This window comes from Colletotrichum higginsianum, chromosome 6 (assembly GCF_001672515.1).
Source record: "Colletotrichum higginsianum IMI 349063 chromosome 6, whole genome shotgun sequence".
NCBI classification, from domain to species: Eukaryota; Fungi; Ascomycota; class Sordariomycetes; order Glomerellales; family Glomerellaceae; genus Colletotrichum; species Colletotrichum higginsianum.
In genome coordinates, this window is record NC_030959.1 from 92,773 (window position 1) to 106,478 (window position 13,706).

The 13,706-nt window shown below is 54.4% G+C and overlaps 5 protein-coding genes across 5 annotated transcripts; 3 read left to right on the forward strand and 2 right to left on the reverse strand.

Moving 5' to 3' along the window:
- Nucleotides 1-4,394: 4,394 nt before the first annotated feature.
- CH63R_08440 (uncharacterized protein) lies at nucleotides 4,395-4,727 on the forward strand (the record flags this gene model as incomplete). The annotated part of the gene is made up of 1 exon (XM_018303414.1): nucleotides 4,395-4,727. One exon carries the CDS (start codon nucleotides 4,395-4,397, stop codon nucleotides 4,725-4,727), a length of 333 nt encoding a protein of 110 aa, XP_018155437.1.
- A 2,599-nt stretch (nucleotides 4,728-7,326) lies between these two features.
- CH63R_08441 (uncharacterized protein) lies at nucleotides 7,327-7,965 on the reverse strand (the record flags this gene model as incomplete). The annotated part of the gene is made up of 3 exons (XM_018303415.1): nucleotides 7,327-7,606; nucleotides 7,702-7,847; nucleotides 7,912-7,965. 3 exons carry the CDS (start codon nucleotides 7,963-7,965, stop codon nucleotides 7,327-7,329), a joined length of 480 nt encoding a protein of 159 aa, XP_018155438.1.
- A 1,258-nt stretch (nucleotides 7,966-9,223) lies between these two features.
- Nucleotides 9,224-10,111, forward strand: CH63R_08442 (uncharacterized protein; the record flags this gene model as incomplete). Its single annotated transcript, XM_018303416.1, has 1 exon — nucleotides 9,224-10,111. The coding sequence occupies one exon, from the start codon at nucleotides 9,224-9,226 to the stop codon at nucleotides 10,109-10,111; it is 888 nt and encodes a 295-aa protein (XP_018155439.1).
- A 331-nt stretch (nucleotides 10,112-10,442) lies between these two features.
- On the reverse strand, nucleotides 10,443-11,528 carry CH63R_08443 (Zinc finger protein 830-like protein; the record flags this gene model as incomplete). The annotated part of the gene is made up of 1 exon (XM_018303417.1): nucleotides 10,443-11,528. One exon carries the CDS (start codon nucleotides 11,526-11,528, stop codon nucleotides 10,443-10,445), a length of 1,086 nt encoding a protein of 361 aa, XP_018155440.1.
- A 550-nt stretch (nucleotides 11,529-12,078) lies between these two features.
- CH63R_08444 (RNA polymerase ii mediator complex protein) lies at nucleotides 12,079-12,949 on the forward strand (the record flags this gene model as incomplete). The annotated part of the gene is made up of 3 exons (XM_018303418.1): nucleotides 12,079-12,336; nucleotides 12,394-12,570; nucleotides 12,623-12,949. 3 exons carry the CDS (start codon nucleotides 12,079-12,081, stop codon nucleotides 12,947-12,949), a joined length of 762 nt encoding a protein of 253 aa, XP_018155441.1.
- Nucleotides 12,950-13,706: the final 757 nt, after the last annotated feature.

Consider the following 13,706-nt stretch of genomic DNA (forward strand, 5'->3'; position numbering starts at 1 on the left):
TAAAGGGTGGCGTTGGTACTGAGGGAGGTATTTCCAAGACCGCTTGACCCCCCCCCCCGTTGTTCATGTCACCCCATGTGCTAAGCTCGTATTGAAGCAGTCTCTTCCAAAATCTCTGGTTCGATGTAGACCTGCTAGGTGAACCTGAGCCTGATATGTGTTGAGCCTGACTGCCACAACTTCCAGGCTTTGTTCTTCTCCTGGCCGGACCAAACTCTTGCATGCCATTGCCCGATCACTAGAGTCATATCTCGTTGGCTTTCAGTGCCTGCAGAACTATTACCTGGCCACACTGCATGCGATGTTAACCAACAGGAGAAGTGATGGTCCATTATTAGAATAAAAACCACAACTGTTGCTAAGTGAGCTGTGGACAGAGATGAGAGAGCGTATGTGAAAGAGAGAGAGAAAGAGCGCAATCTAGTCAGTGGCGTATCACCGGGGAGCATCTTCCGGTAATTTTGACAAGCCACATGTCACCCACTCAGAGGTTCGTAGTAAAGGGCGGGTGTGAAGCGCAATCCTGCATCCTTGATCGGCGAACCAGGTACACTGCCAGTCAACCCAGGGCCGAAGGGAGTGAGCGTACGAAGACCTTCGTCAGGAGATACTTTCAACAGGGCTCTTGTCTAGGCGCATGCACCTCAGTCGGGGATCAAACGTGGACCATACGCAATGCAAGGTGGAACACCGGCCATGGCCAGCGGCCGGCCGCCACGTTGTCCTGCTGAGGACTCGAACCAACGACCGAAGACTTTGTTATTACTGTTCTCGGCTCTTTCATCTTTCTTGCCTGCCGTGAGTTACGGCACTCCAGCGATGGAACCAATGGGTCGTCCACATCGGGGTAGGTGGAAGGATACATGTGAGGGGCTAGAGCTGCGGAAATTCTTAGGTACCAAGACAGTTCAGAGAGATTTGCAATAGGCCGCATGTCCCATCGTGCCCCCAGCCCATGGAGGCGACGTGGACACCACCGCTGTAAGGCAAAGACAAGAAGAACAGCCGTTCCCTCCAGGGAAGCAGCCCATGCAAGACAAGGGTGTCCGGGGTGGCCGATAATTCGTCAATGGAAGTCGATTGACTCAAGAAGCGGGTTTCCGGCTTTGGCAGGTCTAGTTCAATGTGACAAGGCTCTTTCTTTTTTGATGTACTGAGATCGATGTCGCCTGCATGTTGAGTTGGCCTCGTCCTGGTCTCTACATCTTCATGCCCAAGTGGCTACAAAGATTCCGAGGTCTCAATGCGGCTATTCTTCCTTGAAGATTGTGCCTCGCCTAACCTTGTGGAGGCCCATCCCACAGCCCGAAAAATCGATTCCGTTTCGTCTCCAGTAGACCGAAGATGGCGGAAGAAGAATGATGGAAAGGTGGCGGCCGATTAGGACGGGCATGTCAACCTTGCAGCCATGCCACTTGAATGACGTTCCATTCTATGCAGCCGGTCATGGTTTGAGACGGTCTCATGAAGCGGCCCTCGGTCAACTCTGATGGCTTGCGGTTCTAGCTGTCTTGGACATAGCTTCGTCGTGGTGTCTCAGTCGTATGGCAAGTAGTGTGGGGGAACAATGCCGCACCGACCCAGCCTGGACTCTTCAATGGTTCATGCCGACTCCAACGTTCTATGCCCACTCTTGCCAAGACCGAGTTTCTCCTGGGTAAGAATATCCCTGAAACTCGGCCCCCACCACGGTCTGACTGTTGTCTCGTGCAAGATGGGCTTCGGTGATGGTCAGGAGTCCAAATAAAGTAAGGAGAAACAAAACCAAGGAGGCCGGGACAAGGAAGGGGGCCCGGGGGGTGAATGTACTGTGTGTGGAAGAGAGGTTCCACAGCGGCCGCACGCAACGCGGGCAAGAAACAACAGCCTTGCCTTTCGAGTGGGAGGCTAAAGCCGTTACCCCCAAGGCTCCCTGCAGGTTCTAGCCCGCAACGGGACCGTCGAGGAAGAGAGAGAGGAAGCACCAGGGTTGCGTTCAGGGTTGTTCCTGGGAGACGACAACTGCAAGTCTTCTGCAATAACCCACATTTGCACATCACATCCTAGATGAGATGTCCGTTGGGAAGTGGAACGATGTCGTTCGCCTTGCGTATCTTTGATATAGTGGCCAGACTTGTGCCTCGACGTTGCAGGGGGGGGGGATTGTAAGAATTTGGGAAAAGCAAAAATATTACGTAGGACGTGTGAAAATGCGACTGCAAAATAGACGAACTGCAACTTGCGAGGCTCAGGGGTTGGCCGGCTACCGGCTCAAAACTTTGAGGGGAAAGATGCCCGATAAGCAGAAAGTTAAGGGGAAAAGAGAACATGTCACCTACCAAGATGAATCGTTTCCTGATTTTGACAGGTACAGTCCGAACGGCTTCTGCCAACCACACCCACCCACACCAACCTTCCATATTTGTACTCTTTTGTTTGTTCTTCCCTCTCCCAAGTAAGACTAGACCAAAAAGGCCTTGCATATTGCCCATGGTTCCCCCTGGCATCGAACCTTTTCTATGCCATGATGCTCGAGAGTGGAGAATTCTAACGACGAACATGGCCCCCAGGAAGGGCTGTCTCGAGGTTCCGACAGACGTGGCAAGCAGACGTCCTCCGATGACCGCTAGCCTCAGCTTCGAGATGCGGGATGGTGGATGGCAGGCCTGATATGCGGTCCGGACCTGTCTTGTCCACGGAGGACCTCAGACGATGAGCTCGGCGATGAAGCTCGACTGACCAAATAGCACAAGTTTGAAAAGATTAGCCACGAAATTTGCCACCAGCTCCTCGATTCAAGTGTACAAATTCCATTTTCTCTCCGAGTTATTCATGTCTTCTGCGACGACATGGGCCGTCTTGTTTGGCGAGCGAGAGGGCCGTGTAAGTGGAGTTGGCCAACTGAATCTGGCTACCTCTCGAATCAGGAACGGGTCCAATACACAATCAGTTGTGAGACGTATAATGTATGAAAATTGCGCATCCATGTGTTTGTTTAGTGAAAGGTGCGGTGCGGTGCGATGCGGTGCATTGTAGTCGAAGTGTGCATGGAGGTATCGTGACAACATATCGCGCGGGTCTAGGCTAACGACTTCGATATTTTTTGGCAAAGTTGCGTTAGCCATAATGTCCCCTAGCACACTAGAGCAGGATGCACCCAAATCGATGATATCCTGCATGGCAGAACAACAACGGGCCAAGGCCAGGAGTTGGTGCCGAGGCCACAAATAACTGCAGCGAGATCGAAATCATAACAAGAAACCACAAAAACTAGGTGAAAGCCAGACCAAAACGAAACGGTTCATCTTACCCTTGAGAGAGCCGGGCCGGTGATTCAAACATAGAAAACAGCGCACCCCCCATTACCCACACCCCAAGCCGGGTCAGCAAAAAGAGACCACCACCACTGCTGCCCAACCGCTTTTGCCCAGGGAAGGGTTTGGCAAAAAAAAAAAAAAAAAAAAAAACTCCCCAAGAAAGACTTCTCGATCGCGGTTGCGAACGACAACTTCCTGTTCCTCCTGCCGGAACGGGCTGCCAGACCACACACCACTGCCACTTTCTGCTTCTCGGCGGCCGTTTCTCTGCGAACAACAAAGTACCTACAACAGGTCTCTTTATTTCGTACTGGTCCGTTTCTCGTTTTCTGCCATTGTTACTTCTTGTTTTCTTCACACGCCCCTCCTTCTTTCTTGTCGTTCATCCGACGCGCATACATATACACACATACACATCGTCACCCCCATGACAACAAGCTACAGCAAACCCCCTCCAAGCCGAAAAAGAAAGAGCTACCCCTGGAAAGGAGGGGCCGTTGACAACAAGTGACAAGAGACGCTACTGTGTACAGCATGGTATTGCATATCGTAGAGGGGTAAGAAGAGGGAGGGAGGGAGGGAGGGGAGGGGGGCTCAACATGGAAGAATAGAACGAAAGAAAAGTCCAGAGACAGGTTTGGAAAAGCATAGATAAAAGATGGCCAACAAACCTCTGTCCTGGGCTTCAGGTCCAGCACGATCATTAAAAAAAAAGAAAACCTAGCATCAGTGACTTCATATCACACCCGAGACCCCCGAACGAACCACTTCTACTCCTCTCGCTTCTCTGCTTCTTCCCATACTCCTCCTCTCCCTCTCAACCTTGCCTCCTCCATTTCGTTCTCCACCATATCTCTGCGCTTCGACTAGCTAGTTACCTCTCCCCTAGCCAAGCCAGACGGACCGGCCCGAGAGGGGAAAAGAAAAGAAAAACCAAAAGGCCCTGCCGAAAAGAAGAAACGACGTACCATCGACAAAGGAGAGAGCAAAGGAGGGAGAAGCAACGACGAAAAGAGGGAAGAAAAGGGGGGCCCCCCAAAAGAAAACGAGAGAAGAAGACGAAGGAAAGAAGAAAACCAACCCGGAACCACACAAAACATGTGTTACTTCTATCAGACACGCTGGGCCTGCGGATATTGGAGATGGGGTCAGTTCAAGCAGCAGTGCAACAAGGAGTACCGGACGGGCGAGACGTGCGGGCTGAAGCTCGTGTTCGAGACCATCCTGGATCCGGACCGGTGCAAGCTGTGCTACGACATGGACAAGAAGCACCGCCGGCTCGACAAGATGAACAGGGACATTGAGCGCTGGCGCCGCGAAGGGAACCGTAGGGCGACCATTGAGCGGACGACTGTTGAGGCGCGCGAGGTCGAGCGCCAGATCCACGAGATGACCACCTCGCATTGGAACAGGGTCACGTTGGCAAATTGACCGCCATGGCCAGTCATTCCTGGTCTGATGGTTGGAGGTATGCTGAAGATCAGGAAGGGAAGAGGGAAGTCGAGGTTCCTAGAAGGGTATGTTGAAGCTCTTTCTTGCTCTCCTTTCGTTTCGTCCTCATTTACCCCCCCCAAGAGCTTCCCACATATCCGCTTTCCTCTCTTCAGTTGTACCTTTGGCTCTTTTCTTCTTCTTTTCTCATATGCGTGTGTGTGTGTGGTTAGATGGGAGCCGCTGAGGGGCAAACGGAGTCGGAGGTGGTACTAGGCAGGACCGTTTGCTAACATTGGAATGGTCAGTGGTCCTCAATTCTCTCTCAATTGAGGGATACAATTGACGATGGAGGGAACAAGGAACAAGGCCCATGATCAACATGGAAATCGGGAAGATGAAGACGACGACAAGGGGAAGAGGGAGGCGGGGAAGAGGACAGTTTTGCGGCGGGACAGATGGGTTCTGCCACAGTTGAACCACGTAACGGCCGTTCATTCGCTGCTTCTTGCAATCTTTTTCTTCTTTTCCTTAGGTCTTCTCTCGTGGCTAAGGCTGGGGGGGCGATCCTTTGGACTCTTTCAGAAACGGGGGTAGAGGGGGGAAAAAAACTTTACGGAGAGGCGAATTACTGTACACTCGATTCAACCGGAGGACATTTCTGTATGGCTAATTTGTGCGCTTGTGCGGGCATTATGTGTGTGTGCGCGCGCGTACCAAAGTACGCGTGCCCGCAAAGAGAAGACAGCTCAGAGTATTTTTTGTTGCAGAGGAGCCCGCCGCTTAGACGGCGACAGGGACATAATATATGGCCCCTCATTATCGCATCTCTCTCCTCTTGACCTCCCCTGTCCTCACGGCCGCTTCTCTCTCCCGTTTCTCATAAGCCTCTTTTGCTGTATCATTATGTCTATGAGCCTCGCAAGCTCGGGCAAAAGGGCATGGGCCCGAAGCATTCGGGCTTGAAAAGCGAATGGTTCCGAAGGAGGACGGGGCAGGTTTGGCTCTCTTTCTTGGGGCTCGCAAGCATGGATTGAAGAGGATGATGGTCCTCCGATTTCTCCCACTTTTTTTTCTGCACAGCTGCGTACCCAGCAGGTTTTGGCGTGCTTATCAGGCAAGAAAGTTGCAGAAAGCGGACTCTTCCGGCGAATGAGAAGGACATGTGAAAGCTCAAAAACGAGTGACAGCAGACGGTATTGCGTCGATCTGGCCAAGGTAAACAGGCAGACAAAAGTACGGCTACGGCACGTAGCGGCGCTTTGGTGCGTCGTCTAGGCCGTCCCGTTACCCGCTGCGTCTGACTTTCTTGTGCCCCAATGACGAGCTTGTGAAGCCTGTGGTTAGAATAGACGTCATTAGTCCTCACGTGTCAGAGAGTGGCGGGTGAGACGAGAACCCCGCGAGCATTGAGCAAGTCCCGAGCCCTTCTTTGTGCCTCTCTCTCTCTCTCTTTCGCTATCGACATGGATTCCCAAACATGCTCAGGTATGGACAAGCGTACCTGTCATCTGACCCAAAGACAAAGTGGAGGGAGGAGCGGGAGGAGCAGAGAGGAGGACCTAGCGTACCTAGGGGAGACCTCAGACTGGGGATAGGGACGACGGACTGGAGGGTGGTGGGTGGTGGTGTCGGGCTTGATGGGATGGGACTGGGAGGCCGCCCCATCTGGCCGCAGCAGTCACCCCCTCCTCTTCATGTCGTCCATCCCACCTCACTTCAAAGGTACCATTTCCTGGTCTTGTCTCCGCCAATGAGCTACGGGAGCCGCACAGACTCCCGCACAACCCTGAATGGCGGACGTCGAGGACTTTGACGTGAGGCTCCAAAATGCTTCCCTCCTGTCTAGAAGTTGACGTTCGCCCTTCCATCGGCCGAAATCGAAGCTAAGTCGGTGGCCTCGAGCTATGAGCCATGCTAGGATGCAACATCCCCTTGCCATAGGGTCCACACTAGAAAAGGTAAACATCAGCCGGAGGTGCACGTGGCCAGCTTTTAATGGGCTAACGACCCATGGCCTGCCGTTGAAGAATATTCGACACGCATTTAATTGGCCCGACGTGGTACGAGCCAGGGGGCCCTTCAAAGTGGGATGGATCGAATTTTTCATTGATTACTTCGTGGTCTCCTGGGCCCATTGTGTCCACCTTTCTCATAAACCTCGTTGTTGCCCAGGCGTATGAAACAAGGGTTTTTTGATACCAAGTACAGGGGTTTCGACATAGAAAAGAGGGAAAAAGCGATATGTGAGTAAATGTGGATGGATGCCTACTATGTTGAGTGCTTTGTGTGGGTGTGGGTGTGGGTGTGGGTGGGTTTGAAAGTGTGTGTCTGCATGCTCCATTTGAAGGGGGGTATCGAGGAAAAGAGGGAAAAAATGTCGTCACTCCAAGCCATCCGTTCCATGTTGCCGTAATCCGACGGGACCTTGACCTTGCGTCGTTGCGTCGACCAATACAAACGTCTTTGAGAATACACGACGAGGGGGACAGGGGGAAAATAACAGAGCAAAAGAGCACAGCTTAGCCGCTCTGGCCGTGGTCTCGGGGAGGGGGGTGGGGGAAGACCAAAGGAGGAAACGACTCATGACCAAGGCGTATCATACCATGGCCGCTGCTGCATCTGCAAATGTACCGACAAGGGGCTTGTCCGACTCGGTTTTGACTGCTGGGACGCCGCGCTGCATCTCAATCGTGTCGTCTTCCTGGGGAAGCCAGTCCACTTGGACACCAGTTGGGGCCTCGTCCTTGGACGCCAGCTTCGATAGGAGGTGTTGGTACCGCACAATGCGGGCTTCTTGTCCTGCATACGCAAAGGTAGTCGGCGCAGGCCGATGTGCGTGATCCTGCGGGGCAATCTCGAAAATGTCGACCATGTTGCTAGGAAGACCGATGTTAGCACACCTGGTTCTGGCATGAGAGCAAGCCCGAGGTCCCGGAGCTTGGGTCGGGAGTCGGTAGTCGTGGGTACGTACTCGGACGTCTTTGCCACAACTCGCTGCAGAGCCTCGGTTTCTCGTTGCACCTCCATCGGATCCTCCTGTCCGATTACGCTCTGCTCCCCAAAGCTTCCATAGTGCACATTGTTTGGATCGTCGTAGAGGAGTCGCGATTCCTCGTCCTAGAGAAGGTCCGTCAGCCGCCGAATGCTACGCTGCAAGTGCGCGAGATGCGGAGTAGCCCACCTCTTCATAGACGTCCTTGTTTCCCCGCCCCAGGCATGACGCACAAACGCCCATCGTGATCGAGGAGTCGGCCGGTCGGTCCCTGGTCGAGCGATACGCAAGTCGTCGGTGATGCAGTGCTCCGCGCGCGGATATTACGAGAGAGAATGCTGAAGAAAGAAATGGCGAAAAAAAGAGTGGAAGAAGCTCAGCAACCCGACTCCGTGCTGGCAATCGATGGCGGGGATGGCTGGCTTAATGGCGCGTGTTGTGATTATGATGCTGTTGGCAGAAACCGCAAGATTCCGACGATGGAATGACGTTCTGATTTCGGCAGGCGGTCGCGGACGCGGCGCGGAGAATCTGATCTGCCGGCTGGGACCCCACAGCGGGACGGGACGGGCAGCGCCGAGCTCCACGCCGAGTATCTGGTCTTTGGGACGAAAAAAAATGCTGGAGGACCCGGCAGTCAGTTCGAAACCTGGACCTTGCACCAACCCATCCATCCATCTCCGTTTCCTCACTTTATTCTGTCAAAACCGACAGTCGCCCAGCGCCCAATGGGGAACCTGCTCCGTCGCAGCTGCGGTGCACACCATGCGTGACATCTCGGCGTCATCCCCACTGGCCATTATACTTATCCGTTCGAGCTCTCGTAGCTGGGTATTGCGCTGTTCTCCAGTGCCCACTGGGTTATATTATCGGCGGAGTAACCGAGTTTCCAACCTTCAGCTGCTGAAGGTTGGCCTCCCTTTAAACACGGACTTCAATATTGAGCCCTGTGATGTTTCTTTTCCCTCATTGTTTCTCCCTGATCCCTAGAAACGGTCGGTGCTGCAGACTATTGACTTGGGAGCTCCCTTTGTCGCCCAAAACGGGCTTTGACCATCGTCCTTTTTGGGATGACGACCATCCAAGCGGATGATGAGTAGCCGAGGATAATGAAGCGATGCAATCTGTAACTCCCTACGCAGATTTTCAACTCCAGAAGCCTCTTGGTGTCCGCGCGCTTTTCCCTTTCTCGAGCCTAGTGTGCCTCGTGAAGCAATAGGTCGCAATACAGGGAATTGGCATTCCTTCCGCGATGCTATGTCACAAGGCGCATTGCGAAACTAGCCATGGCTAATCTATGCCGATATGGTTGTATGAGCCGAAGAAGCATATAAACCAGACTCTTTTGTCAACGTTTGTCTTCTTTGGATCATCAACCGCCTCCTCACCCATTCAGCCAAGCTTCTGAAATAGCCTCCTGCAGGTGCAGCGGCAGTCAATAGTCTAGGTCTACGTTGACGACGACTTTAATCTTCCTCGCCACTTACTTTGTTTACCCACAATGGTCTATCAAGGCAGCTTCCTGGCTCTGGCCCTCCTTTCCTTGACATCGTTCTCAAGCGCCCTGCCCGAGAACCTGAAAGGCCGCACGCCTCCCAACCCAAACACTTGCGCCTGCTCGCCCGTAGCGGAACAAACGCCAATTCTCTCCACAAAGACCGAGACTGTCCACGAGACCTTCTACCATACTGCTTCCGTGAGCAGGCAGACCATCACTGCAACCATCACAATCACTCGTGCGCCCGTAATTGCGACTGAGACGGTCCACGTCACCAAATCCGTCGACGAACAAGTGACAGTCACTTGCACCGAGGTCATCATCGAGGGCCCCGACGGCACCGCCACCACAAAGACGAAGCCTCCCGGAGGCCACGGAGAGCACACTCGGACGAAGACGCGTACGTCTCACGACGGGTCCGAGACCAAGCCGCCTCACCACGATGACGATGACGAGGCCACGAAGACGAACAGCGGCTCTGCCACAGGCACCCATACCAAATCTGGCGGCGGCGGCGGCGGCAAGCCTACCCACCCCCCGAACGGAGACGACGGAGACAACGATGGACACGACGATGGCGACGACGGCGACGGCAGTACCGGACCCAAGCCGACGTCGATCCACACTTGCAAGCATTGGAACGGTACCAAGTGCGTGAAGCCTACGGACGGTCCCAGCCTTACCGTCGTCACATCCACCGCAGTCGCAACGGCCACGGCCACGAGCGTGACGACCGAGAGAGCCCTACCCACGTACTCGGTCTGCTCCGTCTCCGTGACTCTTGTCACCGTCTATAACACCGTCACGGCGACCGTCTACCAGAGCATCTCCTCACCCTCGACGGCGCCGGTCCATAAGCCTCGCGCGCCAACGGCCGTGGTGTCGGAATGACGCCGTGCTCACTTACGTGCAATTGAAAGGGTGTGACATATGGACGGGAGAGCTCAGGGGAACACATACTTCACCCCCTAACATGGGGGATAATGGCGAAAAGTAGTTTTTACTAGGTATAATTAGATACGTGATCAATAATACGCAAGCATTGGGAATACATTGTACTCAAAGTTCCCATGTAAAATGGCTGGGAAGTACGCCACGAGACGTCATATTATGAACCAGAAGTAAAGGGTAAGTTACAGTATTTATACAACACCGAGACGTCCAAACGCCGCTCCAATCAACAAGCATCCTTGGATCCAGGAGAAGCATTAGAGACTCATCGTCATGCACGAAAGCGGAAGCCCATGAAATCGTCGTCGTCATCCCCATCCTCATCTTCGTCTTCCTCTTCCTCCTCGCCAACCGCTTCCACATTCTCTTTTCCGGTGGCTCCGGCAGGCTTCTCAAGAGACTTGGCAAGAGGCACAACCGTGCCCGCATCACTCTGTCTCCTCAAAGCCTCGCGCTTTTCTTTCAGCTTCCGAACCCTGGCCTCAAGCTCTTCCATGTCCTCGAACTCCGTTTCCAACGCTCTGGCGGCCTCCTCTTTTTCATCCAAAAGATCCTTCTCGGCGGCAAGACGTCTCTTTTCCTGTTCTTGCTCTTCCGTCTTCGCGGCCGCGGCCGTCTCTTCGGCGGTCATGGCTGGGGCCGCAATCACAGCATCTTCCGCGTAGGGTGCCGTCGTTGCTGCGATATCCGCTTCGAAAGCAGCCCATTCGTCTTCGTCCACCTGTCCCCCGGCAGACCCAGCCCCCGCAGCCACGCCATTCGGTTGCGCGGCCGATGTCGCCGCAGCCGCGTTCGCGGAGGCTGCTTCCTGCGGAACCAGCGGGGACGGACCAACTGGCTGCACTGTCGGTGTCGAGTTCGAAGAAGCCCCATCCTTATACGCGGGCGTATGGGGCCGCGAAGGAATCTGGATCTCGACGCCCTGGACTGGCGTTGTCGACGTCCGACGATTCAGCGACGGCGGTGTGAGCGTGACGTCCTTGAGGTCCCGGTCCGACTCGCCGGCGGACAAACGCGCGGGAGTGCTCATGTTGGCCCTGTTTCGCTTCTTTCGCACAGATTCTGCCGCATCCTCGTCATCCATGTCATCATCCTCGTCGTGCTTCCGCTTGTTCGAAGGCGCGCCGTTGGCTGTGGCTGCCAAACCGTTTGCACTGGCGGAGGCTTGTTGTTGGGCAGCCTTGAGCTTCGTAGTATGTGTTGCGCTGCGAGTATGGCTGTCCCAAAGCGATTCGGACTTGATTGCCTCGTGGCAAAGGGTGCAGAGAAGCTTGCCCGCGTCCGAATAGGCAGCATGAGGGTGCTCGATGCGTCTGGCAGTGCGCTGCTGACGGAGGAGAGACCGGACGTCAGCCATGCTCTATGTGGATGCGTCTTCGCGACACGTCGTTGTGTGCAGCTTCCCCTCAAAGTCGGTCAAGCTCGCGAGTATGTTCAATGGCTTCAATGGCATGAATGGTGAAGGAGAGAAGAGGGACAAAATCGTCTTCTTGCTTGGGTATTGGCAGCTACGACGCAGCGCAACTGCCCGGCTGTCAGAAGGTGCAGGTGCCAGGTGGGGCGGGGATGGCACCAGTCCTAATTCGGAACAGCGGGGTGTGTTGCCGCATTGCGGTTTGGGAAGGAAGGGCCTGCCGACGCTATACCCCCCAACGCAGCTTCCCAGTGTCGGTCGACGGTCGCGTTCGCTTCCGAATGCGCTGAAGGCCCGTCAAGGTCGCCGTCCTGCTCCTCGTGCTCGCGCCGAATTGCTGCATCTACCTCTTCGGTCAACGTTCAACATTCAACTTGACCGAGATAGAATTTCCCCTCTTCCTGTCCTACTCTAACAAAAGCTGGACGATGATCACTCTGTCTTGCTGAGGAACCGAACGCATCTCCTCCCTAACCGACCGACACCATCGAACATGGCCGACAACGCAGAGGAGCCAACGCAGAATGCGCTGGCCTCAACCTTTCCCAACCCGCCTCCGTTTTGGAGGCAGTTCACCCCCGAGAATGTATCTCGCATTGGCGAATTTCGCAAAGCCGAGGCCGAGAAGAATGGTGTCGCGGTTAAGGATCTGCCCGTCCGTCTTCTAGACATCCCGGAAGACCTCATGAACCTCCAACCACCAGCCGAACCGTCAACAGGCACCTGGAAGGTCCTTGGAGGAAACTATACTGTACGTTTCCAGCAAGGATGGTAGCAACAGCATGGGATACGCTGACAATCCGCGTAGCTCGACGACAAGCTTCCTTCGTTGGAGGAGGGCGAGATCCAGCGGTTGGCACCGGTGCATTCGGAGGAAAAAGATGGCAAACCCGTCGACCGTGCATTCGAGCTCAAGAAGATGGCCAAGTCTCTTCTCCTTAACTTCTTGGAGCTCGTTAGCGTCATGGCGACGATGCCAGACGACGTGAGCTCATGCCCCCATTCCCAGTTCCGTATCTTCGCTGACTCTCCGACAGGGCGCCGACAAAATCCAAGACCTGCGCACTCTCCTTATCAACTTCCACCATCTTCTCAACGAATACCGACCCCACCAAGCCCGCGAATCGGCCATTGCGCTGATGCAATCGAACCTCGACCGCACAAGGGCGGAAACGGCAGCCATCAGGGCCCAGGTGGATAAAGCGAAGCGCGTTCTCGAGGGCCTTGGTAGCATCGAAACTCCCAAAGTCCCAGGAAAAGCCAGCATGTCGGTCGATGGCGAGCTGACCGCCAAGGAGATTGAGGCCTTTGGCAATGCAAGAGAGCAGGAGGTGTGGGCGGAAGCAGATGCATTGTTTCTCTAGCGGAGGGACGAGGACGTGATGCCCGTCGCCGTAAGGCCGCTGACCACCATCGAGTTTCCTTCCATTCTGAACGACGACTATGTGGAAGAAATCTTTCGGCTCTGGACAGATAATCAGGGGGCGCAGTCACAAACATAGATACCCATTTTTTCAAGAGAAACGAGGAACCAGCCAACAACGCGATGTCACATTGCGTGGAGAAAACAACTAGTTGACGAAGCATTAGATGATGAGGAGAGACGAGTAGGACAAAATCATAGATTCATGCTTAGCTGGCTAATGCCAGCGTAAAATAAAACAGGGGGGGAAAAAGACAAAAAGGGTTCGCAGCACACGGTATCAAATCCACTGCCATTCCATCGCCGATAATACGCATCCCATCCCTCCTCCTTTTCCAGATCATTGTTTAGACGGCTGTCTCGCCATCCTCATCCAACGAGTCACTCCGCGTTACATGACGGTGCAAGGGATGGGAATGCAGCAGCACTCGTAGCCGTCGCACTCGATGCACTTTGTCTTGCCGCCCGTGGCCTCAGCGGGCTTGACAATGTTGTCGATGATGGAGGTGGCGGCGCTGCCGGGGCCGTTGCGGTTGACGAGGCCGGAGGAAGCGGAGCCGCACGCCATTGTGGTGTTTATTTGTAGAGGAGGCGGAGAGTCTGGGAACTGTGTAGGAGAGAGGCGGCGTGATCTGGGAGGTTGCGTCAGTTGATGAACTTGTTGGTCTCCGTTGACAACAAAGGGTGACGTCATCCGA